The sequence below is a fragment of the Zonotrichia albicollis genome, chromosome 4 (genome assembly GCF_047830755.1).
Source record: "Zonotrichia albicollis isolate bZonAlb1 chromosome 4, bZonAlb1.hap1, whole genome shotgun sequence".
NCBI lineage: Eukaryota > Metazoa > Chordata > Aves > Passeriformes > Passerellidae > Zonotrichia > Zonotrichia albicollis.
In genome coordinates this window covers 2,721,898-2,747,446 of record NC_133822.1, presented here as the reverse complement: position 1 = coordinate 2,747,446, position 25,549 = coordinate 2,721,898, and the positions used below count along the sequence as shown (strand labels likewise).

Below are 25,549 nucleotides of genomic sequence, written 5' to 3'. Positions count from 1 at the left end.
TCTCTATTGACAAGTTGTGACAAGGATTCATTCATCATCATGAGCATTTTGTTTGTCAGTTTGGACTTTCTTTGGTTTGAGTAATCCAGGAATCACCAATTTTACCAAATATACCTCAGAGCACTAAAATACCACGTGAAAAAAAAAAATTCTTTCCCCTGTTTTTCCTTCCCTCAGGTTTCAGATTGAGACCCTTCTTTGCAAATTGTGTATGGAAAAATGATGTTCTCAAGACCCTTCAGCCTCATTTTATCATATAATATTAATCAAGAGAGATCTCAGCCTTCACATGCTGCACCAGCCAGGCCTCTGTCGATTTCTCCCCTTTCATTTAAAGAAAACATAAATTCCCACCTGTGGCTTTGCTTGGGAAAGGGCTGCTCAATGAAACCAGGCAGTGGTTCAGCAATTAGCGCCCAGGATTGAAAGGCAGCCAGGTCACAGTTCTGGGGCAGATTTGCTGCTGTTTGTCCTGATGAAGTTCCTCCTAAATGAGGTGATTATTGCAGCTGTCAGGAATGAAAAGGTGGCACCCATCGATTTCACCCCCTCTGCAGGCTCCGGGCCCTGCTGCTCCACAGCAGTCAATGGGAATTGCCAATTAACAAAAACAATATTGGCAAGTCGGCAGTTTGAGGAAAAACTCCCTCCAGCCAGTGCACAAATCTCTTACCATTCAAGAGATTCAAATCACCGTCCTTGGGCAAAGGCATTGGCAAACCTGCTCAGAAAAACAAGGAAAATGAGATTTTTATTTTGGCATAGCTGCATAGGAAATTGCGGAGCTTGGAGCTTGTCTGCACAGGGGAAATGTGGCAGAACAGCTACACGGGAACACTCTGAAATGCACACCCTGCCTGGAGATAAAATCACTTTAGTTTGGAGTAATTCTGTTCTGGAAACACATTGCTTCATCAGGAATAAAGTGTCTTTTATTTCAGAATTAAAGTGTCTGTGCTCTTACTCTGCCCTTCTGCTAATGATCACAGATCCAGCTGTTGATTGTAATAAATAGAGGCTCTTCCTCAACAGCTACTGTGGAATTCTTCCCCTTGTAAGTAAGGAATTATCATGCTTCTAATTACCTCGTGTTTCAAATGCAGCTCGTATAAATGAGTACTCTTGACTCACCTACAGATTTCAGCAATTTCCACGCAATTAAATCGTTAAGGTGCAGCTTTGGGCAGTAAAAGCACTTCTGGAAGAGCAGAGCGTGTTAGTCATGATGGAGTGAACCTGGGTTAGAAAACACCCAGCAGCTCCAAGTGATGGTTGTTCCTGCCTTTCCTAAGGAATTTTGCCACTGCAACAACAATGCTGGGGTTTGCATGGTGCTTTTTAACACAAGCTCTCAAAGGATGTGACTGAAAAGTGTCCCAGAAATGGGGAAAGTGAGGCAGCTCTTGGGAGAGGTTTGTTTGATGTTTGGTGAAAAACAAGCTTTGGATTTCCAGCCCTGGACAGGGTGACACCCACCTTTCCTTTTTCCAAAGGTGATCCTGTGGCAAGGGATGGAGGGATGGTAAAGCAAGGACTGAGGGCAAGAAGGTTGCTGTTCAGTATTGTGGAATGCCAGCATTGTAGGATCATGGAATATCCAGTGTTGGAAGGGACCCACACAGCGAGGGTTGGGTGTTGCAGCATTTTTGAGGTTGTGAACAGATTCCAATCCATCACCTCCATCTGCTCCAAACCCCACAATTTCTGTGCCAAATGCTCCAGTTTGCTTCCAGAGCTCACTTCAGGGACCACCTGGGCTGGCTTATCTTTGGTCACCTCACTGCCTTCCCATGGAAAACTTGGCGAAATTATTCTTAATATAGCTTAAGGTCATTAAATTAAGGGAAGTGGCAGCAATTCTTGTGGGTGTATTTGTGATCAGACTCATTCAGGCTGTGACACACCATGAGTATTTAGCATTTCTAATTCATAGAACACGTTAATTTAAATACTTAAGGCACTTTATCAACTTTTAACTCTATAAACAATTAAACCTCTTACTGCTCAACCAACCCTGATCCATGAGTGCTCTGAGGGGATGCTTTGGTCCCTTGTACCCCCACTGTTTCCTAGTGCTCTCACAGTGAATGACGGCATTTGGGCACAGGTGTCTTTGCAGGTGTATCTTGTCAGGTCTATAATTTTTTAACCTTTTACTCATTTTTAACCACCTGCCGAAGGTTTGCGTGGGACTCTGTATCGCCGCCGCCATAAAAACTACAACTCCCAGAAGGCTCCGCGGCGCCGCACCCCGCCTTGGTGCCGCGTGCGCCGCCCTCCTCGCTCTCTATTGGGTGTCAGCCCACCCTCCTCGCTTATGATTGGCTGCGGCGTGCTAGCACGTGTGCTGCGCCGCGTTTGGGGGAGTGCAAGATGGCGGCGGGCGACGCGGTTGGGAGGTACCGCAGCACTGTGGGCAGGAGCAAGGACCCCTCGGGGCTGCTCATCTCGGTTATCAGGTAGGGGCGGTCCCGCTCCGCATCCTCCGGGCCTCTGAGGGTGCCCCAGGGCCGAGTGCGGGCTCTGCTGTGCTGGGGAGGCCTGCTCGGCTCGGACTTCCGGGATGTGGGGTCTGTCCTGGGCATGGGGTGAGCCCAGGCTTGGGTCCCTGGTGAGCCCAGGGTGAGCCCAGGCTTGGGTCCGTGCTGGCCCTGGAGCGCTGGGGAGGCTGCAGTGCTGGAGGAAGCCTTGTCCTGAGGGCTGTCCCTCTGTCCTGCCGCCCTGCCCAGGGCTCTTCCTCCTGCTTTGCTTCATCGTGGGGTCAGAGGGGCGTGGACGGGCTGATGGAGGGGATGGGACCCAGCGGGGTGAGGTTCAGCCAGGCCAAGTGCCCGGGGCTGCGTTTTGGCCACAACAAACTCCAGTACTGCTCCAGCCTGGGACAGAGGGGCTGGGAGTTTGTGTAGGACCTGGGGGTGCTGCTTGACAGCGGCTGAACGCGAGCCCAGGTGGGCAAGAAGGACCATGGCACCTGGTCTGTGTCAGATTTGTGTGGCCACAAGACCGGGGAAGTTATTTTCACCTGCTCTGGGCATTGATGAGGTCGCACTTTGGGTGTTGTGTCCTGTTCTGGGCACCTCAACTTAAGAGGATCTTCAGAGGTCCAGGGAATGGAGCTGGGAAGAGCCTGGAGCCCCAGGAGAGGCTGAGGGAGCTGGGCAGGGCCTGGAGAACCAGGAGGGGCTGAGGGAGCTGGGCAGGGCCTGGAGAACCAGGAGGGGCTGAGGGAGCTGGGAAGGGCCTGGAGAACCAGGAGGGGCTGAGGGAGCTGGGCAGGGGCTGGGCCTGGAGCAAAGGAGGCTCAGGGGCCCTGGTGGCTCTGCACAAGTCCCTGCCAGGAGGGCACAGCTCAGGGAACAGGGACAGGAGCAGAGGGAACGGCCTCAGGCTGGGCCAGGGCAGCTCAGGGTGGATTTTAGGAAGAATTTCTGCACAGTAAGGGTCTTCAAATGCTGTAGGGACTCCATTACTCCAGCAGCAGTGGTGGACCCCCTTCCCTGGAGGTCTTGAAGAAATACTGGACATGACATTCAGTGCTCTGGTGAGGTTCTGTCACAGGTTGGACTCAATGGTCTTGGAGATCTTTTCCAAATTTACTGATGCTGTGAGTAAACCCTGTAGGTGGCACCAGCTCAGTGCCATTCATGAAGACCAAGGCACTGTCATGTTCTTGCTGTGGGGTCCATAAGTGACCCCCACCTTCAAACTGAGTAAAATTCATCTGGCTGGAAATCTGGAGGACCAGCAAGTCCAGTGAGGGGATTCCTCTTTGGGACTGCCAGAGTGGGAAAAGTTCTGCTGCCTCCATGTCTGTCTTGTGGGCATTGAAAAGAAAGAGTTCTGTCCAGTCCTGTTTAACCACTGATTTTTGTCTGCCCACATTCCTGAGGATGCTTCTGTGATAGACCTGGAAGTGAATTCACTGTTCCCCTCTGTACTTTCTGTAACTGCTTGTAAATCTTTTCTGTGCTGCTTAAACCAGAGCGTTGGCAGCAGATTGCCCATGCTGAAGGGTTTGGGTGTTCTCACGTGTTTTTGGGTGTTCTCACGTGTTTTGGATGTTCTCACATGTTTTGAATGCTCTCCCACAGTGGCTGTGGGCAGCTGCAGTCACACCAGCAGGATGCTGGCAATTGTAATGAGATCCCAAACTTTGGCTCCTGCTCCAATGTCTTGGAGAGAAACTGTGTTCATTCTGTTACTTTGGAGAAGTTATTGTGGCACTAGTTCTGTATCCAGGAAAAGTTATGATTTAAATATCCTCTCTGAAAGTGTTTAGGACAAAATTAAATTATTTTTCATCGCTCTGGCCTTTGAAATCTTGCAGAACTTGAGGTAGACTTTGATTCTATAAAAAAAAAGGCAGCTGGTGCCACTGTCTGTGGAAGAATAATAAACATGCACTGGTTGTGCAGCATTTCCTGTTATAATCATCTTTTTTCCCTGTTTCCTGTAATTTCCAAGAGTATTTTAAGGTCTTCCTTTTGTACCTGTATTTTAATAAATCCAGGCTTATTAAATTGATTTAAAAGCAGAAGAGTGAGCTCACAGTGCTCTGTTCTCCAAATAAAAAGAAATGTTTGTCTTACAATCTTTGGTTTCCAGGCACTGATACCTTGGCTAGTTTAGGCCCAGTTTTTAGACACAACACTGAGTTATTGACTTCATGAAATTAAAGTTATTCAACAGAACAGCCTGATAACTAAACTTGCAGGATTTAATTAGAACTTGGTTTGGATATAGAGATTCTCTGCAGAGCTGAGCCAGACCATGAAAACCTGAGGGTAGAGCTGATTGCAGAGGAAGGAAAAAGTGTTGTGGTGATAATATTGATGTTTCTTAGGCTTAGCCAAGTGCACAAAGCAAATGGTGTGAAAAGGAATTTAAATCACTTTGCTCCAGACGTTGTTTTTGTGTAGGAGCTCAGGTGAGGATGCACTTGCCAAGCAACAGGTGAATTTTTTAGTGGTTTCTATGGTCATAAAACAGCACTGCAGACAAATCTAAACCTGTGTGGCTTAAATGTGATTTTACTCAGCTTCAGGAAAATATTACAAATCTTACCAGCAAGCTGTTGGTTTGAAATGTGGCTGAGTTTCCTTCTGTTGATGGCTTTATTTCCAAAACATTTATGCATAATAGAGGCTTGTGCCAATCCTTGTGGTTTTACACTTGCATGTCCCTGTTTATGCAGGCTGTTTATTTCTCCCTTGTTGCTGTGGGAAAGGTCCATAAAGGGAACAGAGGATGAAAAACAGCAAAACTTTGACTGCGTTTTTCTGCTGTAAACAAACAAAACCAGAGGAGCTTCTTTAAGTATTGATGTTTTACTTGGTTATAGCAAAGACAGGGATGTTTTTCAAAAAATAAACATTGTTTAGGTCTGCAAAATCTCTTTGTGTTGTCTATGAAATGCTTTGAAGGGTGAAGCTGAAAGACTTTTTGTAAGTAGAAATTATTTTATTAATGAAGGATAATTTCTGGTATTTACTTAAGCTCAGCAGCCCTCACTCACAAGAGACTGAATAATTCCCTTTTCTGTGATCCCAGATTTAGGGATTCCTGTAGTTCTGTGATTGGACTTGCCAGGAGAAAGTGTCTTAATTCCAGTGGGAGTGTTTGGGGTGAGATCCATGACCAAGTTTAACTTGCATAGCAGCACTAAAATCCAGTCAGAAATGGAATTTTCTGGCCTTTGGTTTGGGACTTTTAAGTTCTCCCTGCTCTCTGTGGTGCTCTCTGTGTACAGAAGGCTCTGAGATGAAGGCAAACCCAACAGGAAAGAGAGAGTCCCACTTGTGGTTCCTTTCTGTCCCTCTGAAATGTCACTTTTTCCTGTGGTGTCAGGGAACACATTTGAACTTTGTGAGTTGTTTCCTGTAGGAGGATCCCTGAACTCATGGAATTCACCTTGGTTTTCCAGTCAAGAACAGAGACAGCCTCAAGGATGGATTAATTTGGAACTGTCAGGGTGTGCAGCTGTCCCAGGACAGGACTGATCCATCCCAAAGGAGGAGTTCCCAGGGAATTCCCAGATTTAGGAAGGTGCAGTTCCACCCCCAGCAGTGCTGGGGTCACACTGAGTTCTTGGCCAGTTCCCAAAGGAGAAATAAAGGGATTGTCCCCAACAGTAAATCTTTGGTGTCTGGGAAGCTTAATGAGTGTTTGCAAAGTCTGTCCTTAAATTCCCAGTTTTGCTGCAGCTCCAGGGAGCTTTCCTTCTTTTCCATGTGTCTTTACAGCTATGGGAAGTATCTTCAATTTGTTCTTGTCCTTAGAGTGCTGAGAAGAAATGAGCATTATTTGCTACAAGAAAACAATTTCTGGGGTTGTGATTCCACAGTGGGTGTTGGATATCAGGGATTGTGATTCCACAGTGGGTGTTGGATATCAGGGATTGTGATTCCAGAGTGGGTGTTGGATATCGGGGATTGTGACTCCACAGTGGGTGTTGGATATCAGGGGTTGTGACTTCCTGAGTGGGCGTTGGATATCAGGGGTTGTGACTTCCTGAGTGGGCGTTGGATATCAGGGGTTGTGACTTCCTGAGTGGGTGTTGGATATCAGGGGTTGTGACTTCCTCAGTGGGTGTTGGATATCGGGGGTTGTGATTCCAGAGTGGGTGTTGGATATCGGGGATTGTGATTCCAGAGCGGGTGTTGGATAGCAGGGATTGTGATTCCAGAGGGGGTGTTGGATATCGGGGACTGTGATTCCAGAGTGGGTGTTGGATATCAGGGACTGTGATTCCAGAGTGGGTGTTGGATATCGGGGATTGTGATTCCAGAGCGGGTGTTGGATATCAGGGTTTGTGATTCCAGAGCGGGTGTTGGATATCAGGGATTGTGATTCCAGAGTGGGTGTTGGATATCAGGGATGGTGATTCCAGAGTGGGTGTTGGATATCGGGGATGGTGATTCCACAGTGGGTGTTGGATATCGGGGATGGTGATTCCACAGTGGGTGTTGGATATCGGGGATTGTGATTCCAGAGTGGGTGTTGGATATCGGGGGTTGTGATTCCAGAGCGGGTGTTGGATATCGGGGGTTGTGATTCCAGAGCGGGTGTTGGATATCGGGGATTGTGACTTCCTGAGCGGGTGTTGGATATCGGGGGTTGTGACTTCCTGAGTGGGTGTTGGATATCAGGGATGGTGATTCCAGAGCGGGTGTTGGATATTAGGGATGGTGATTCCAGAGCGGGTGTTGGATATTAGGGATGGTGATTCCAGAGTGGGTGTTGGATATTAGGGATGGTGATTCCAGAGTGGGTGTTGGATATTAGGGATGGTGATTCCACAGTGGGTGTTGGATATCAGGGGTTGTGATTCCAGAGTGGGTGTTGGATATCGGGGATGGTGATTCCAGAGCGGGTGTTGGATATCAGGGATGGTGATTCCAGAGCGGGTGTTGGATATTAGGGATGGTGATTCCAGAGCGGGTGTTGGATATTAGGGATGGTGATTCCACAGTGGGTGTTGGATATCAGGGGTTGTGATTCCAGAGTGGGTGTTGGATATCGGGGATTGTGATTCCAGAGTGGGTGTTGGATATCGGGGATGGTGATTCCACAGTGGGTGTTGGATATCGGGGATTGTGATTCCAGAGTGGGTGTTGGATATCGGGGATTGTGATTCCAGAGTGGGTGTTGGATATCGGGGATGGTGATTCCAGAGTGGGTGTTGGATATCGGGGATGGTGATTCCACAGTGGGTGTTGGATATCGGGGGTTGTGATTCCAGAGCGGGTGTTGGATATCGGGGGTTGTGATTCCAGAGCGGGTGTTGGATATCGAGGATTGTGATTCCAGAGCGGGTGTTGGATATCAGGGGTTGTGACTTCCTGAGCGGGTGTTGGATATCAGGGGTTGTGACTTCCTGAGCGGGTGTTGGATATCAGGGGTTGTGACTTCCTGAGCGGGTGTTGGATATCAGGGGTTGTGATTCCACAGTGGGTCTTGGATATCAGGGATTGTGATTCCACAGTGGGTCTTGGATATCAGGGATTGTGATTCCACAGTGGGTCTTGGATATCAGGGATTGTGATTCCACAGTGGGTCTTGGATATCAGGGATTGTGATTCCACAGTGGGTCTTGGATATCAGGGATTGTGATTCCACAGTGGGTCTTGGATATCAGGGATTGTGATTCCACAGTGGGTCTTGGATATCAGGGATTGTGATTCCACAGTGGGTCTTGGATATCAGGGATTGTGATTCCGGAGTGGGTGTTGGATATCGAGGATTGTGATTCCGGAGTGGGTGTTGGATATCGGGGATGGTGATTCCAGAGCGGGTGTTGGATATCAGGGACTGTGATTCCAGAGTGGGTGTTGGATATCAGGGATTGTGATTCCAGAGCGAGTGTTGGATATCGGGGATTGTGATTCCAGAGTGGATATCAGGGACTGTGATTCCACAGTGGGTGTTGGATATCGGGGACTGTGATTCCAGAGTGGGTGTTGGATATCAGGGATTGTGACTTCCTGAGTGGGTGTTGGATATCAGGGGTTGTGACTTCCACAGTGGGTGTTGGATATCGGGGGTTGTGATTCCAGAGTGGGTGTTGGATATCAGGGACTGTGATTCCACAGTGGGTGTTGGATATCAGGGCTTTGCAGCTTCTCTCCCTGTGATGCTGCGCTTGTGCTCATTCCTCAGCACACCCAAACCTGCTCATTGCTTCCTGCATGAGAAAAAATCCTCAATTTGCTTAAATAAAAGATACTTTGTAAGGTCAAGATGCTGTCACAGGGATTCCTGCTGATCCCAGGGGCTTTGGCAGTGGCTTTTTAGAAACCATGCAGACAACAGAGCAAATTTGGCTCTCCTGCTGGAGGACAACTCAGGCAATATTTTCTTTTATCACTCAGAGGACAAACACGTGTTTGGATATTGATTTTTCTTAACCTTTTGTTTTGTTGGTAGCTGCTTGAAGTAGCTTTTGTATTCTGAAACAAGCAACCTGGCATTTAGCAAATGTTGTTTTTTTTTTTTTTTAAGACAGAAAGATCTTGTCAGATTTTTAATTGGTGAATGTGTCTGCTTTTTATTTATTGTTGGGCGTTTTTCTTCCCAATTAAAGGTTGCTATTTTTTAAAACTGGCCTTTAATAGCTTCTTTAATTGGGGGAAAACAAACTTTAGCAGTGACTCCATAAGACCTCAGTGAAATTTTTGTGCTGAGCTTTCACAGAAGCAGAAGCACCCAACAGATCTCTGCAGAAGCAAAAAACCTTGACCATACTTTATTTTTCACAAGTGGGATTCTTCTTCTCTAGTGCTTGTTGCCATTATTTTTATTATAAGTGAACTTGCTGAATGGATTTTTGCTAATGACCTGGCATTTGGTCTTTTCTGTGTCTAAACCAGCAGAGCTGAGATGGCAGGTTGTGATGGAGAGTGAGGAAGAGCAATGTGGAGCTATGGAATTTGAGAAATTGCTGCTACAAGGAATAAACTCGAGTTATTCTGATCTGTAATGGTCTCTTAAAACCACTTTTATTGCAAATGGTGTTTTGCAGTGTTATAAAGGTAGCAGTTCTTCTATGAGAAAAGTACTTCAGAAATTCCCTGAAAATAAATTGTATATGGCAGAGTGTGGTTGTAAACTATAAATTTCCTTGAAATGATCTCCAGGCACTTGTAGAAAATGTTTAGGTATTTTGGGCTGTGGATTGATGCAGACCCTTGGTTGCATTTAAAAATGAGTAAATGTGAATACACAACCACATAGAAAAGGACAAGAGATGTGACTGTGCCAAGTTAAAAGCTCCAAGTGCTTTTTTTTTCAGCTCTTATTTTAGCTTTAGCCAGTGCAGAGCTGGAGTTGAACCCACCCTGGCAAAACAAGGAGTGCAAATACTGGGTTTGGTTAGGAAATGATTGTGCTTTGACTCTTTTCAGAGGTGTTGCCTTCAGCAGCTCTTGGTTGTTGTGCAGGTTTAAAATCTTCAGGTGAGTGATGAAATTCCCCAAGGCTCCTGCTGCAGGTGTGGAACCAGGGATGGGTTCATGGTGCAATGTGGGGAGTGGCTCCCAAAATATTCTTTATGTTTTAATGATCCAGGTGTGAGCAGCACTGTGCAGCCTCTGCTCTTGCACATCTGGAAATGCTGATCCTCAGGGCTTTGACTTTCTCCTGGGAATGTGGTAATACATGGAATGCTTGGTTTAATTTTTGGATCTAAATAATTGCCAAAAGAAGAGTTGGTCCCTGTGGTTTCCTGTCCTGGGCAGGGTCTCACACAGTGGAGTGGCAGCTCTGTCCCTCTGTACCTGGAGGTGTAAGAGGCATCTCCTGGGCCTGTTTGCTGCCTCCATCCCTGATCCTACCTGGGGATTGTGCAGCTGCTTGGTGTCCCTGGGGTTTTCCTGTGTGTGGGACTGAAATTCCTCCTCTGCTGCTGTTGGAGCCATCTGAAGGAGGGGAATTCTGTTGGAGCCACTGCAGTCCCCTCTTTGTTTCAGAAACCAGCTGATCATTCCCTCCCCTGGCATCGTTTGTATTGGGGTGAGGAAATTTGATTAAAGGTTGGTTAATTTAGCAAAATAAAGAATTCCCTGCTGATGTTTATTTAGATGGCTGGAGGCTGCTCAGCCTTTTTGCTGCATCTCTCCTGTACCCATCTGCAAGTCCTCAATGATAAAAAGATCACCAGCTTCTGTTGAAAATGCTCTAACCAACTGTGTAAACAGCATGAAAGATTAATGGAATGTAAGTAGAGGAGGAAAATGTTTTAAAATGCTCTGTTTGCTCTGGGTGCTTAACAGGATTGTGAACAGACTTGGTGCTGCTGTTCTTGCAGTCAGTTATTTCTTTGCTCAAGGCAGAGGGAGTTCCCTGCAGGCTGAGCCTTTGTTCCCCTTGGTGAGGGTGGAAGGTGCTGCCCTCAGGATTTCAGCTCTTTTTCCATTTATTATTTATAATTGTTCAATCAGTTTTGAGAATGCATTCCCCATGCCCATTGACTTGGACACTACAATTTTTGATTACCTGCTTTCCAGCACCTCATGGTCTCTGTGAAGAAATATCTTTCCTGAATGCTTTAATTCATTTCCACAAATCCAGAATTTCACAGGAACAATCCATTAACCTATGAAAATAATGAGAAAACATTCAATATGTTGCTGCCAAGTTAAATTGTTAAATACCTTTTGGAGTCTTATTTTTTTTTCCTTCTGTCTGGCTTTGTTTTATAAGGACCCAACTTTTACAGTGGTTTCCATGAGCCTCTGGAGAGGTTTCAAAACATGAGTTATCAGATTATACACTTTGAGGTTAAATAGTGCTGGAAGCTGTAGATCACCCCATTTGGGACTTGTCTTTAAGACAACAGTTTTCAATTATAAAATTGAAATAAGTCCATTTAGTTTAATGAACCTGTGGAAATTTGTAGCTCAGTGGAGACACAGTGGGTTGAAGTAGAGTTGTTCTTGTCCCAGGGAGCTTTATAAAACATTTTCAATGTGATCTCTTGAAATGGAGCTGCTTGTGATGTCTTGTGGGGTGTAAGGGCAGTCAGGAGGAAGAATTTCTGCTGAACTGCTCTGGACAGGCTCTTTTTTTATACCCATAAAAATAAGGTTGGAAGCAGGGGGGGGAAATATGAATAAATCCCTGAATTTCAGAAAGGAGTGGATTTTATTCTGATTAACACAGGGACTTAAATACTGATACGGCAAACGTGTTCAAAATGTATCTTTGATCTCAGGTGTTGCTTGACATTTTCATGGCAAGGCCCAGTCCTTGAAATGCTCAGTGTCAAAGCCACTGTGTGATGTTGTGTTTGCAGCTTTGAGGGGGAAGGCAGTAACAAATGAGTGCATTTGTCACGGGTTATTGCTTGCAGAACACTTAAACGCATCTTCCACACCTCTGGGAAGTCAACACTCGATCCTCCCAACAACTTGCACTTCAAACTCCCTCACTGCAGCAATTCCTGGGATCATTTTCAGCATGACAGTGCCTGAGGAGCTCTGGCTCACGGCAGCGTGTGCTGGGCAGTGAATGTGGGAGATGATGCTTCTCATCTTGTACCTTGTTCCCCCTCACACATTGACCTCCCATCTCATGTATTTTGTTCCTCACACACTGACCTTTCCTGCCTTCTCAGGTACCTTGTTTCCCCTCACAAGCTGAACCTCTCCTCTCATCTCGGGTACCTTGTTTCTCCCCTCACACACTGACCTTCTCCTCCCTTCTCGGGTACCTTGTTCCCCTCACACACTGACCTTCTCCTACCTTCTCAGTTTTTTTGTTCCCTCCCCCCCCCCACATGCTGACCTCTCTTCTCGGGTACCTTGTTCCCCTCACACACTGACCTCTCCTCCCTTCCCCGGTTTTGTTCCCCCCTCACACACGGACTTCTCCTCCTTTCTCGGGTACCCTGTTCCCCCCTCACATGCTGACCTCTCTTCTCAGGTATTTTATTCCTCACACACTCTCCTTCCTTCTCAGGTGTTTTTTTCCTCTCCGTGACACGCTGACCTCTCCTCCCTTCTTGGGTTCCTTGTTTCCCCCTCACACACTGACCTTGTCCTCCATTCTCGGGTGCCTTGTTCCTCCCCTCACCTTCTGGGGTGTTTTGTTCCTCCCTTCCCAACCTCTCTTCTCAGTTATTTTGTTTCCCCCCCTCACATGCTGACCTCTCTTCTTGGGTACCTTGTTCCTCTCCTCACACACTGACCTTCTCCTACCTTCTCCAGTACCTTGTTCCTCCCCTCACACCTTCTCAGGTATTTTGTTCCCCCCTCCCACACTGACCTCTCTTCTCGGGTATTTTGTTCCTCACACGCTGGACTCTCTTCCCTTCTCAGTTATTTTGTTTTCCCTCCTCACATGCTGATCTCTCTTCTCATCTCAGGTACCTTGTTCCCCCTTCACACATTGACCTTCTCCTTCCTTCTCAGAGTTTTGTTCCCCCCTCACACAGTGACTTCTCCTCCCTTCTCGGTTATTTTGTTCCCCCCACTCACACCTCTCCTCCCTTCTCGGGTACCTTGTTCCCCTCACACGCTGACCTCTCCTCCCTTCCTGGCGCTGTTCTCCGGCTCTCGGCGTTCCCGCCTGGCGGAGCCGCCGCCCTCGGGCTCGGTGCCGCTCTCTCCTGTGGCTCTGCTCAGCCTCGGCTATCGGAGCACCACAAAGGCCACAGCGATCACAAGGGCTCGAACCCAAATGAGAAAGCAAATGCTGGAATTGCTGTGTGGCCACGACCATCAGCAATGGGAGTAACTGCATTCTATTAGGTTTCTTTTTACTGTGCTTTTTTTTCCCTCCTACTTTTTAATACTGAAGTTTCCTTGGCACATTGCAGCTGTTTCCCGCAGAGAGGAGACTGAGCTTTCTAGACATCCACAATGCTCTGCTGAAATTATTATTTGTTGCTTCTAGCAACTGCTTCCTTTGTTTAACTCTACAAATCCTTTGTTGTTCACAACTGTCTTTTGGCTAAGGCTGTACTTTTCTGTACCTTGTTGTACTCTGGTTTGTATTTCAGGTCCTTTGGTGTGGTGTAACATGGAGAATAACAAGACAAAATAATCCCCTTGATTTTCTTTCCTGAGGGGTCATTTTGATAGTTTTAATGCTGTACTGTGTATTTTATTATCTGGATGTTTATATGATAATTATGTTATACATATAACATGAATCCCCCTGTGCTGAGCACTGCTGAGGTCCCATCTCAAATCCTGAGGGCAGTTTTGAGCCCTATGTGATAAGAAGGACATTGAGGGGGTGGAGCACATCTAGAATGGAGCTGGGAAGGGTCTGGAGAACCAGGAGGGGCTGAGGAAGCTGGGAAGGGTCTGGAGAACCAGGAGGGGCTGAGGGAGCTGGGAAGGGTCTGGAGAACCAGGAGGGGCTGAGGGAGCTGGGCAGGGGCTCAGCCTGGAGAATTGTCCCTGGGGGTGCTGGTGACAGTGGCTGGACATGCCCAGGTGTGCCCAGGTGGGCAGGAGGCCGCTGGCACCTGGATTTCAGCAGGAATGGAGCGGCCAGCAGGGTTAGGGAAGGGACTGCCCCCTGAGCTGGCACTGCTGAGGGACCCCCTGGAACCTTGGGGTCAGCTCTGGGATCCTCAGGGCAGGAAGGGCCTGGAGGGGCTGGAACAGGTCCAGGAATGGAGCTGGGAAGAGTCTGGAGAGGCTGAGAGAGCTGGGAAGGGCCTGGAGAGGCTGAGGGAGCTGGGAAGGGCCTGGAGAACCAGGAGGGGCTGAGGGAGCTGGGAAGGGTCTGGAGAACCAGGAGGAGCTGAGGGAGCTGGGAAGGGCCTGGAGAACCAGGAGGGGCTGAGGGAGCTGGGAAGGGTCTGGAGAACCAGGAGGGGCTGAGGGAGCTGGGAAGGGCCTGGAGAACCAGGAGAGGCTGAGGGAGCTGGGCAGGGGCTGAGCCTGGAGCAAAGGAGCCTCAGCGGCCCTGGTGGCTCTGCACAAGTCCCTGCCAGGAGGGGACAGTCCAGGGAACAGGGGCAGGAGCAGAGGGAACGGCCTCAGGCTGGGCCAGGGGAGGTTTAGATTTTGATAACATGAAAATTTCTTCCTGTGAAGGGCTGAACAGGAGGACATTAAATCCATCCATTCCCTCTGCATCCTATTGATGTGGCACTTGGAGATGTGGGTCAGTGGTGGCCTTGGCAGTGCTGGAGGAACAGTTTGATTTGATGAATTTGAGTCTTTTCCAACCTCAGTGTGATAAATTGTGAAACATATTCAGCAGAGTTTTACAATACTTTTGTGTCATTTGTACCTGCAGATTTCTGAGTGAGCAGTAAAAGAATTCTCCTTTAACTCTCACTGAAACCATAAATCAGTAAAAACCTCCCCCAATTTCTTTGGGAGGAATGGATCTTGTGTATCCCAGAAATTCTGGGTTTTGCCCAGGGCTGCTGTTAAACAGATTTTTGGTGTTTTTGCTGGAGGAACAGGTCAGTACATCAGTGAATCCTGCCTTGGCCACACATGAAATGCAGCTGGAGCTTTGAGCAGGACAAGCTTTGAGCAGTTGGTACCACAAACTGTGTGTTTGGAGCTTCAAAGGTGTTTTAAAGTGAGGAACTGGGAGCCTCAACAAGGTGTGTGATAGAGCACAGAGCCCTTGGAACAGGTGGTGGGAAGTTTACTGTGGATTCCTGTGAAAACTGGAGCTTTGTTTGATTCCCCCCCACCGATTCAGCACTCACTTCAATTGCACTTCACTAAAATGTTCTTTTTCCTGATCAGATGAGAACTATTTATATTTTATCAACTTGCCTTTTTTTTTTTTTTTGGTGGTGTTTCCCACTGTCTTTAATGAGTATTTTCATTTGAATGAGCGAGTCTGAGTGAAGAAAAGTGAATTGCACGCTCAAAGAAAGCTGATCCAGAAGGAAAAGAGGATTATTCCTGGATTTCCAAGCTGCACCTGTGCATCCTGTAATACTCTTTTCTGCCTTTAACCACAAATATTTACATAAGTCTGCTCTGATGTTGGGGAGCAGAAGAAAAAAGAAAAAAGGCTTTTATAGAGACACAAAGATGCTGAACATCCACAGTTGTGGTCAAAACCAGCAGAGTCTTCAACCCTCCTTTCCTGTACGAATTATCTGGTCCTAACTGAGCATTAATTTCCTAAAACTTGTATTTGCATTATCTCTTCCTTCAGTTTTGCTTCACAAAAAAGAATCTGCAGCAGCATAATGCCCACATACTGTTACTGCAATGTTCTTCCTGTGAAACAAATTTTCGAGTCAGGAAATGGATAATTAAGCCTCAGTTTGCCATCCATAGCTTAGCAGTAATCACACTTAACAGGGCTGGCCCTAGGGCAGGTAAAATAGGCAGGCAGTTATCCACCCAGCCTGGCTGGAGGCATCAGGAAAAGCAAATTTACAGAAATGAAACATTTATTATTCATTAATGTTAACGGTTTTCTCTTAAAAATTGACATAATCTAATTTTCTCGCTGTTTTATTGGGCAGGTAGGAAGCTGACAGCGGGCTGGCAAAAGGAATTGCTCATCTGCACTAGAAAACAGAGAAAAAATATAATACAAACAGTGTGGGGGAAAATGAGTCCTCAGTGTAAAGAGAGATTCTTGCTGAATCTCAAATCTGATTGCTGTTCAAAGTGTAATTGTGAAGTTGATGCCTGTAAATGGATCATCTTAAAGGCTGCAGCTGAATTTTTTGCCACAGTACAAAATATAAGGGGGTGGGTGCAGCAAATGCAGGATTTGGTGGCAAAAATACTCCTGTGAAAGGAATGAAGTGACAGGGGATGGGATGCAGTAGGGGGGTGTGGATGGCACCTCAAATTCAGGTTCCCAACACTGAGTTTGTGAGTGCTCCAAAGGTATTCAGCACCTTCCAAACCTAAATGGGGATGGATTGTGGGCATTTGGAGCTTGAAAATTCATGGGTTTGTCTCTGCCTGAGGTATTTTTGTTGTTGACCCTTGGAGAATAAAAGAGAGGGGAAAATGGGACAAAGGAGAATGGCTTTAAGGTGGAGGAGGTTGGATTTAGATGAGGTTTAAAGATGAAATTTTTGGCTGGGAGGGTGGGGAGGGGATGGGCTGGAATTGCCAGAGCAGCTGGGGCTGCCCCTGATCCCTGCAGTGCCCAAGGCCAGGCTGGAGCAGCCTGGGATGGTGGGCTTGGAATGGGATGGGCTTGAAGGGCCCTCCCCACCCAAACCATTCTGGCATTTGGGACACTCAGAATCCATCCCCAGGGATTTTTATGGAAGTTGGGGATGGCAAAGGGAAGGGAGACCCTTCCTGGAGTGCTGAGATTGCCAGTGAAGCCCCCAGAGCCCAAAATCCCTTCCTGGAGAGGAGTTGGGGTGGGGATGGATCCAATGCCAGGCTGGGAGAGCTGGGAATGGAGGGAATTCCCTGGAGAGGGAGCCTGGGCTGGGATTTTGGGAAGGGATTCCCAGAGCAGCTGGGGCTGCCCCTGATCCCTGCAATGGCCAAGGTTGGACACTGGGGCTGGAGCAGCCTGGGACAGTGGGAGGTGTCACTGCCATGGATGGGGTGGCACTGGAGGGGCTTTGAGGTCTCTTCCCACCCAAACCTTTCCATGGAAATAGAGCTGCCTCTCCAGGGCTTCAGTCTGAGGTACAACCACAGGGTGTAAACTAAATCTGAATCTTCCCCATCAAACAGGAAACTTGCAAACAGAGGGGGAGGAGACTCCAGATCTGTTTAGAAACCTGTTTTTTTTTCCACATTTGCTGTGGAGATCTATGTGAACAAAATTCTCCATCCTCTGGAAGCTTTGTGGTTTGGCAGCACCAGCTGAGCTCTCTGGGCCTGTGACTGCCTGTGGGAGCTGCCATGGTGCCAGGAAAAGCATTGCACAGAATCACAGAATGACCAGGTTGGGAGACCTGTTTTTCTCATTGAATTGTTGAATGGTTTGGGTTGGAAGGGGCCATCAGGATCATCCAGTTCCATCCCCTGCCACAGCCAGGGACATTTTTCACTAGACCAGATCGCTCCAAACCTGGCCTTGGAGAGAGGGAATAAAACCTGGGAATGTTCGTGCAGCCTCTGGGAGTTGTGTTGGAGAAGGTTGGTTTGGGGAGGGTGTAAAATCATAGAAACCCAAACTTTGCCTTTCTCCTTCACACACAGAATTTACAGAATGACCAGGTTGGGAGAGCCCTTCAGGACCATGGAGTCCAGCCACATAAACCTTGAGATAAAGGCGCTGCTTCCTAAGGATTCTGCCAGTATTGTCCATCCCTGAGGAGAGGATTGCCCAGGAAAGAGGGAATAACTTCAAAGGATGAAAAGAGTTTGACATGACCAACAGCCAGAGTCAGTCACAGAATTACAGAATGACCAGGTTGGGAGAGCCCTTCAAGGCCCTGGAGCCCAGCCCAGCCCCTGGCACCCAGTGCCACCTCCAGGCTGGTCAAACACACCCAGGGATGGCGACTGCACCCCCTCCCCGGGCAGCCATTGCAGAACTTTCTCCCCCTTGCTGGAAAAGCTTTTTGCTGCTCTCCCAGCTGGATTTCCCTTGGCACAGCTCAGGCTGTGTGCTCTGGCTGTGCCAGTGCTGCTGGAGCCAGAGCCCAAGGGCAGCTGGGCACAGGCACCTTTCAGGGGCTGTGGGAGTGCTGGGGGCACCCTGAGTCTCCTTTCCTGCAGCCTGAGCACCCCCAGCTCCCTCAGGGCTCCCTCAGCGTTTGTGTCCCAGCCCCTCTCCAGCCCCGCTGCCCCTCTGGCCCTGCTCAGTGTGCCAAGGTTCTGCCCAGGCTGAGGGGGCAGAGCTGGCACAGCCCTGGAGCTGAGCCCTGCCCGTGCCAGGGCACAGTGACCTCCCTGCTGTGCCCTCCACTGTGGCACAGCCAGGTGGCACCAGGTCCTTGGGCACCAGGGCACAGTGACCTCCCTGCTGTGCCCTCCATTGTGACACTGCCAGGTGGCACTGGGTCCTTGGCCCCGGGCTGGGCACAGTGACCTCCCTGCTGCTGTGCCCTCCATTGTGGCACAGCCAGGTGGCACCGGGTCCTTGGGCACCCCAACAGGGCACAGTGACCTCCCTGCTGTGCCCTGCATTGTGGCACTGCCAGGTGGCACTGGCTCCTTGGGCACCAGGGCACAGTGACCTCCCTGCTGTGCCCTCCATTATGGCACAGCCAGGTGGCACTGGGTCCTTGGGCACCAGGGCACAGTGACCTCCCTGCTGTGCCCTCCACTGTGGCACTGCCAGGTGGCACTGGGTCCTTGGACACCCCACCAGGGCACAGTGACCTCCCTGCTGTGCCCTCCATTGTGGCACAGCCAGGTGGCACTGGGTCCTTGGCCACCAGGGCACAGTGACATCCCTGCTGTGCCCTCCATTGTGGCACAGCCAGCTGGCACTGGGTCCTTGGCCACCAGGGCACACCCCAGGGCTCCTGCCCTGCTGCCCACCAGCTCCCTCTGTGCCTGGCACTGCCCAGCCACACCATCCCCAGCCCGTGGCACTGCAGGGGTTGTTGTGGCCAAAGTGCAGCCCTGGGCACTTGGATTTATTAAAGTCCATTCAGTTTCCTGTGGTTGTTCCCAGTTTGTGCTGAGCTTCTTGGTCTGGGGGCTGAGCAGACCAATCTGGTGTGCATTTCACCAACACCAAAGCTCCTTTGGTAGGAGTTTGGTGCAGAGAAGCTGCCCACATTTGTGGGAACAGGAGTGCTACACAGAATAAAGATTAACCCGTGTGTGATGTGTGTTCTCTGGTGGGATTGACAATGTTAAATCCTGGTTTGAGGCTGGCAAATAGCAGTTTTACAGATGGAGGTGAGTGGTTTCATAGTTCTGCAGCTGATGGTGCCTGTGGCATTGCTGTGCTCCTGGATTTATCTGTTGTGCCACACGATGAGTGGTACAATGGTGTTTGTTTTCTTTTGCTGCTGACTAGCTCAGTAAACATCATGTTCTCTCAGCTCCCAACAATAACAGAAGTGTATTAGCTTGTGGAGAAATGATAACTTATTTTCTATCCTTTTACAGCATCTGCCTGTTGTTCTCTTGTGTTGTTTGAATGCTGGAGAGGTTCCTTTTTCTTCCTCTCCTCCCCAAATTAATGCATCACAGTGTGGGAGTAATTTTGGACAGAAGATGAGACTGGGTGGTAGTTGTTCATTGGGCACATGCACATCTGGGCCAGATCTGTGGAAAGCATTGATTTGTAAAAGCACAAAGAGCCATCCAAAACTGCCTGTAGTGTGAAATAATTTCCTGCAGAGTGTATGGAGTGTGCTGGAGTTAGATGTTGCTGGGACCAGATAAATTACATTGGTTTGTAGGGAAAAATTCCTTTTATCCCTGCGGAATGCAGGGCATTTTGGAAGCTCTGTCTGCATTTCTGTGGTAAATACACACCACGATTTTATACTTGATAAAAATGAGAGATGGTGTGACTTCCTTCAAGAGGCACAGAACAGCTGGGATTGAAAGGGACCTCAGAGCCCGTCCAGTCCAGTGGGCAGGGACATCTTCCAGGAGCTCCCAGCCCCAGTGTCCAACCTTGGGCACTGCAGGGATCAGGGGCAGCCCCAGCTGCTCTGGCAATGCCAGCCCAGGCAGGAATTGCTCATTGCCAAGATGCCACCCATGGCTGCCCTCTGGCAGTGGGAGCCATTCCCTGGGTGCTGTCCCTGCAGGCCTTGTCCCCAGTCCCTCTGCAGCTCTCCTGGAGCCCCTGCAGGCCCTGCCCTGTGCTGGCAGCTCTCCCTGGAGCCTTCCCTGCTCCAGGGAACATTCCCAGCTCTCCTGGATCCCTCCCTGCTCCAGGGAACATTCCCAGCTCTCCCTGGAGCCTTCCCTGCTCCAGGGGAACATTCCCAGCTCTCCCTGGAGCCTTCCCTGCTCCAGGGGAACATTCCCAGCTCTCCCAGCCTCTCTTCTCAAAACCATTCAATTTTGCTCCTCAGAGGAAATTTCTGAGACTCTGAGGTCTGTGGTGGGGAAAAAACACTTTGATACCGCAAGTGGGTTTTTCATCTGCTTCTGAGTACTTAGTTGAGCATTTATAATAAGTACATAAATCAAAAATTTTGCCTTTCTTTTCATTAAAAAGTGACCCTTTAGCTTTTGATGGCTACAGTCTGTGCAGCTGCTTTAAGGGGACAGGTGAGATTAAAATCAAACTTTTTCTGGGTTGTGGCACTTTGTCCCTTCACCTGAGGTACTGATCTCAGCATCCCAGCACAGCATCCCACAGCATCCCAGAATTCCCACTTCTTCCTGGTCAAACCACCACAAGGCAGGAAGATTCTTGGAGTTCATTCAGTTTTTTAGAGAGATGCAGCCTCATGCAGAAGTGGTATGGCTGATATATATATATATTTATAAATGTGAGTACTTTTTCCTGTGTATTTACCTTTGGGAATGAGCTGTTCCTGGCTTTCATGTGAGCTGTTGGAGGAAGCAGTTGAAGGCTTTGGGTAAGTTTGTACAATGTCAAGGCTTCAGGACTCCTGAAAAAAATCCGTCCATCTCCTCCCTCTGCTCACGGGGTTGGATGCTGGAAATAGGAGATGAAAAATGCTTGTGACCTACAGATCAACTTCTACTAAAATGAATAGTCCCAAAGGACTTTTTTTATTAATCTAATTCCAGTGTAAATTCAGTGACCTCAGGGAAATAACAAGGTTCATTTATTTTCTCCTGAGGAAAGTGCTGTACATCCCATGATAAAAACATTTCAGGATTGTGTCTGATCATCTCCTCTGTCCTGTCTTCCATCTGAGGGAGTGACTCCAGTGAATGAAGCATTTTGCTTTTGTGTAGTCTGTATTTTTAACTATGTAAAAATCAGAAGGCTGTGAGATTTGCCTCAATGAATTTGTGTTTCATCATAGCATAAAAATGTCTCTCAGCAGACTCAGAGAGGAATTATTGTAATCCTGGTGAGCTCTTGCTAATGAGCAGGAATCTGCAGCCATCCAGCTGCCAAGTACAAATTCCAGGTATCTTACAGAGGAGGAGAATTCTCATTTGGAAAAAAATCAAAATAAAAACAACAAATGAAGTGCTCAGGAATCCCTCCTGGAAACCCCCCCGAGTTCATCATCTGCTACTCAGGATCTAAACTGATTTTCCTTCTCTTTGTCCTCTGTTTGGAATATTTTCCAGGGAGTTCTGAACTGCTGATGTATATTTATCATTGTTTCATAATCCTGTCCTGTTTTGTGATTCCCCCTTCAAAGTTCTTCCTGCAAAGTTCCTTTCCCAAACAATTTGGATCCTTTCTGTTTGACAAACACTGTGTTGACTTTTCTTCTTCCTTGCAACACATTTTAATAGGACTAAAATAAGCAGAGATGCCCTTGGCTTACTTTTCTGCAGTGTTAGCAGGAGCATGGATAAGCTCAAGAATATTAAGTATTCCTTGCTTTTCTCTTCTTTTTCTGGGCAGAGCAAGAAAAAGAAATGGTTCCCTGTACCACGAGACTGAGATGGGAAATTCAGGTGTACAAAGTTTCAAATTCCAAGTGATAAATCCAGACTCATTACCAGTGGAAAGAACCAAATCTTAAACTCAAAACTTTAAATTTCTAAAACTTTGTTTTTCAGTAAAATGAAGGGGGAAAAAAAACCCATCTGTGTTGCCTTTTTCCATTTGGGTCTTGGGTTTTGGTTTAAACTCTTACCCTGTGTGTAAGGAAATAATCTCCAGGTGTTTTAATCAAATTCAAACAAGTGGAGGGCTAAGAAAAAACCTGTTGGGGGAAATTTATTGTGTGGAATTTTTTATCCTTTGTGGTGTAGGATGTGGTGCCTGGCAACATTATTTGGTGGCATTGTTGGGTTAATGGTTGGACTCCATCATCTTAGAGGTTTTTTCCAACCTTAATAATTCTGGGATGTTTTGAACGAGAACAGATGAAAGGACTGTAAATAAATACAAGATTTTGGTCAGAATATGAGTGTGGTATTTTTATTGGTCGTTGTTGCCACTGTATATTCCCAACCCAGGTAATTAAGTGTAGTGGGTTTGGTTTGTTAATTTGAGATTTCATTACTTTTTAGATTTCTTAGTTAATGTACTAATTAGTATGTTGGGTTTGGTGTTGGTTAATGACTAATTTCTTGTGAGATAGGATTAGGAGAAAGGTGAAGCAGGTTTAAAATTTTGAAGGGGTATAAAGAAAAAAAACTATTAATGGTAACTAAAAGAAAGAATTAAAGTAGCTAATAAGAATTAATATTAATAGTAACTAAAAGAAAGAATTAAAGTAACTAAGAAGAATTAAAACCAAAGCAGGATGTTCCCAATACAGGTGTTTATTCTGAATCCACCAGAGGCAGCTGGAAATCCTGGAATGTGACAATTGCCTGAGCCTGAAACTTTGGTTCATCTTGGTTTTTAGTTGCCCTTTCAAGGGTGAGAGGAGACCAGAACTGTGCTGGCTCATTTATGATCTCAGTAGGAATCATCTGATGGGATCTCCAAGGTTTTTCTGCTTTCCAGCTGTCCTGGCTTTGTCCTTGTGCCACTTTTGGGGTTTCTGAGATGGGAACTGCTGGGTCCTCTCAGGCTTCACAAGCAGCTCTGCTTTGCTGGCCAGATGTTTTTAGCAAAATGAATTTTTCCTATGGACAGGACAAGCTAAATTCAAATGCAAGGACAAAAAGACTGGGCAACACAATATAAATCTGCTTTAAAAATGTGGCTGGGATTTTTTAGGAAGCCTGGGTTGGATGGGAATTTGCTGGAGCCGTGGAATCCTCGTGGCATCCTCTGACATCAGTGTAGTCTTAGCTTTGGAGAGAGATCTTCATCTTTTGTAACCAACTGCTGGCACTGCAGATGGATTCTGTGGCAAATCCAGAATTGTGAAGTTCAATTTGCTTGGATTAAAGCTACCAACTTTCCTAAACTGTGCTCTGGGCCAGTTTGCAGAATTCTCCTACGATCTGTGCCACAGGTCACAGAGGATGGATGTGTTTGTTAACTGCTGGCACAGGCAGCCCCAAACTCAACCAAAATGTCAATTCCTGAGCTGGATATTCCTTGTGTCCAGCGTAGCCATGCTGAAGAACATTGCTCCAGCAGAAACAAGCAGTTCTGCACAAAGAAAATGGATTTATCTGTCAGGGCCCTTAACAGAGGATGACTTTCTGCCAGCCTTGCACGTGATTTTCATTTTAGTCTTGGATTAGTTTGGATTGGAAGGGACTTCAAGATCGTCATGGGTAGGGAGCCTTTCACTAAAATTTATATTTTCTGGGCCCTGAGCAACCTTGTGTAGTGTTCCTACTTCTCAGAGCCTTTTTTAAGAGCTTTGGCTAAAATATAATTTAATTTTGTTTTGTGAAAAGCTGATTTGAGACACAATTTAAAGGTTTGGGAGTAAAATATTAATGTAATAGCATGAGAAAGCTACAGAAACAGAAATCCTACCATGCAGCATGGAACATGAAATGCAATGAGTTTTATGCTTTGGAAGAAGCTGCTCTGAGGGGACACTCGTGAGGGGCAGCTCTGATCTCTGTGACAGGGATGGGTCCTGAGGGACTTTATTTCAGTTCTCTGCAGCTCCTCTAGAGGGGAGGTTGAGGCTGGATGTCAGGAAAAGGTTCTTGCTGCTCTTTCTGGGATTTTTATCCTCTCAAAGGGAGAAGGAGAAGATCGCATTGATTCTTGAATAGAAATCTGGAGTGACATCAAGAAGCTTGGAGCTATGTCCAGTTTCACAAAATCTTCATCAGTTTTGTTGCAATCTCAAACTTAATTGTTTTCAATAAAAATAATCTTATTACATAATGTTAGAGGTTAAAATAATTGAGGGGGTGAAAATAGGGTCCTGGGGCCTTTCCTGTTGTATTGATACATGTTTGAAAACTGACTGGTGGAAGATCTTGATAAATTTGTGATGGATTTCTCTGTGTCCCTGTGACATTCCTTACCTTTGGCAGATAAGTTACAGGAACTGCAGCATTGCACCAGTTGCACTGATTCCCAAGACTAAAGTTAGGATTTTTTTCCTTATAGCTCTTCATAAATAATAAATCAAGAAATATTTCAGATGTTACATTGTGCCTGTATTAATGACTGTCTGGCAATGTGATAACCAAGAGAAAACTTTCCCTGAAAAGGGAAAAGAAAACCTCTGAAGATGTGGGAATCAGAAAAATAGAAACTTCCACAGATATGGAAGGGTTTGATTTGCAGCTTTGGGAGAAGCTTGGATTGGTGTAGAAGTACAATACACAGATGTTAAGCAGGAAAATCATAAACTTATGTTTCTATAGTTGTAAGAATATGCCTTAAATAAGTGAGAAGCTATATTGATAAGATGGTGAAAAGTTTAGGGATGTGGTTATAGAGAATAAGCTGAGAGTTTAGAAGTTGTAATAGAATTATATTTGTCCATGTGAGACAGAAGCCTATTGGACAAAAGAATCTACAATACAGCAGAAGTAAGTGTAGGTGATAGGTTAGAAAAACAAAATAAACCGCATGGCAACTGTTTATTGGTTTAGAAAGTTCTGTATTGCCTTGTAACAAAGAAATTTGTGACTGCTCTTGAGCTGTGGCTGACTGCTCGCTCCTTTAAAATCTCACAGCCCCTGAGGCTGATGTTTATGTGAGCAATAAATCGCCCTCAGCCCCAAAATTGTCCCTCCTGTGGTGGTGTTCAAGGGGTCCCAGGATGAGGGAAGAGATGAGAATCTTGACTCCATGTTTCAGAAGGCTGATTTATTATTTTATTATATGCATTATATTAAAAGAAAATGATACACGAAAACTACACTAAAGAATAGGAGAAAGGATTTCATCAGAGGGCCAGCAAAGAAAAGAATGGAATGAGAATAAAATCTCACAGCCTTGAGACAGGTGGTTGTCATTGGTCACCAAGCAAAAACAATTTCACATGCTGGGTAAACAATTCTCCAAATCACATTCCAAAGTAGCAAAACATGGAGAAGCTGAAGCTTCCCAGCTTCTCAGGAGGAAAGATCTTGGCAAAAGGATTTTTCATAAAATATGTCTGTGACACCATCCCTTCATTACAAGCGGTGATGATAATAATATGAAGGGTTTGAAAACTGGCAGAGTAATA

At 46.8% G+C, this 25,549-nt stretch overlaps 1 protein-coding gene across 1 annotated transcript in view; it reads left to right on the top strand.

Annotated features, from left to right (window-relative positions):
* Positions 1–2,308: 2,308 nt before the first annotated feature.
* Positions 2,309–25,549, top strand: part of EXOC4 (exocyst complex component 4) — a 438,637-nt gene continuing 415,396 nt past the window's right edge. Inside the window, exon 1 of the mRNA XM_074538663.1 lies at positions 2,309–2,459. Within this exon, the coding sequence (XP_074394764.1) occupies positions 2,374–2,459 (86 nt within the window). The 5' untranslated portion in view covers positions 2,309–2,373. The remainder of the gene's footprint in view (positions 2,460–25,549) is intronic.